Below are 1,174 nucleotides of genomic sequence, written 5' to 3' on the forward strand. Positions count from 1 at the left end.
GTGGGGAGCACGGCCGCCGTACGCAGCCGACCCGGCACGGGGTACGTTGCGGAGCCCGGTGCGCAAGAGGTGGCTGCGGGGCGCGCGGCCGGACAGGCTCTGCAAGCTGTGAGACCCAGCTCTGCTCTCCGGCTCAGCCCCTCTCCATTCAAAGACCCCCTGGAAGAGGGCAAACCCCTCGCTCACAGCCCGTGGGGAGGGGCTGCGGCAGTGCGTGGTCCCCCAAATCACCTTGCTGCGGCACCCGCAGTAGGTCTGAACCCCCACGGGAGGAAGGGAGGACGGGCAGCCCCGGGGCCCTGCCTGTAACGATGCCCTTTTGCTGCTAATCAACCACCCCTCGCAAACGCCCACCATGGGTGCCTCTGCCCGCCCGCAGCACCCAGGGCTGGCCAGGACCCCAGGGCACCCCCCTCCCCCAGCACCCGCATCCAGAGCCGGCACATCTCCTCCGGGCACGGCCGGGGCAGCAGCCCGCGGGTGCTCCAGCCCCTACCTTGTGCGTGAGGGAGTGCTGCTTGAGGTGGTGGATCTGGCTGAACTCCATCCCGCACTCGGTGCAGACGAAGGGTCGGACGTTCTGGTGCTTCAGCATGTGGTTCTGCAGCTGGCTGCGGTAGTGGAAGGACTTGCTGCACTCCAGGCACTGGTAGAGCGTGGGGCCCTGGTGCGTGGAGAGGTGCCGCTTCAGCTGGGTGAGCGTGGAGAAGTCCAGCCCGCACTCCACGCAGACGTGGCAGCGGCCGCTCTCGTGCTTCACCTCGTGCGCCTTCAGCTCGCTGGGGTAGGCAAAGCCCCGGCCGCAGAAGCGGCAGCTGTAGGGCTTGATGTCGGTGTGCAGCAGCATGTGCCGCTTCAAGTGGCTGGTCTGGGTGAAGGCTTTGCTGCACACCTCGCACTTGTGGGGCCGCGTGCCCTGGTGGGTCAGCAGGTGGGTCTGCAGGTGGCTGGGCTGCTTGAAGAGCTTGTTGCAGTGCGGGCAGGAGTGGGGCTTGATGCCGTTGTGGCCCAGGATGTGGGTCACCAGGTTGTACTTGGACGTGTAGGACTTCTCGCACATGCGGCACTGCCAGCGCTTCTGGCGGTCCCCCGCCTCCACCAGGTAGGAGTCGTCGATCTGCACGTTGATGTCCAGCCGGTCCAGCTGCGCCTTCTTGTTGCGCTCGCTGGTGGC

The 1,174-nt window shown here is 67.0% G+C and overlaps 1 protein-coding gene across 1 annotated transcript in view; it reads right to left on the bottom strand.

Annotated features, from left to right (window-relative positions):
* The window catches only part of ZNF710 (zinc finger protein 710), a gene marked incomplete at its 5' end in the record, with an annotated part of 3,704 nt that extends 2,530 nt beyond the window's left edge, over positions 1–1,174 (bottom strand). The window contains one exon of the mRNA XM_009886228.1: positions 497–1,174. Coding sequence (XP_009884530.1) covers positions 497–1,174 — 678 coding nt within the window. The remainder of the gene's footprint in view (positions 1–496) is intronic.

This window comes from Charadrius vociferus, unplaced genomic scaffold, assembly GCF_000708025.1.
Source record: "Charadrius vociferus isolate BGI_N301 unplaced genomic scaffold, ASM70802v2 scaffold2715, whole genome shotgun sequence".
Classification (NCBI taxonomy): domain Eukaryota; kingdom Metazoa; phylum Chordata; class Aves; order Charadriiformes; family Charadriidae; genus Charadrius; species Charadrius vociferus.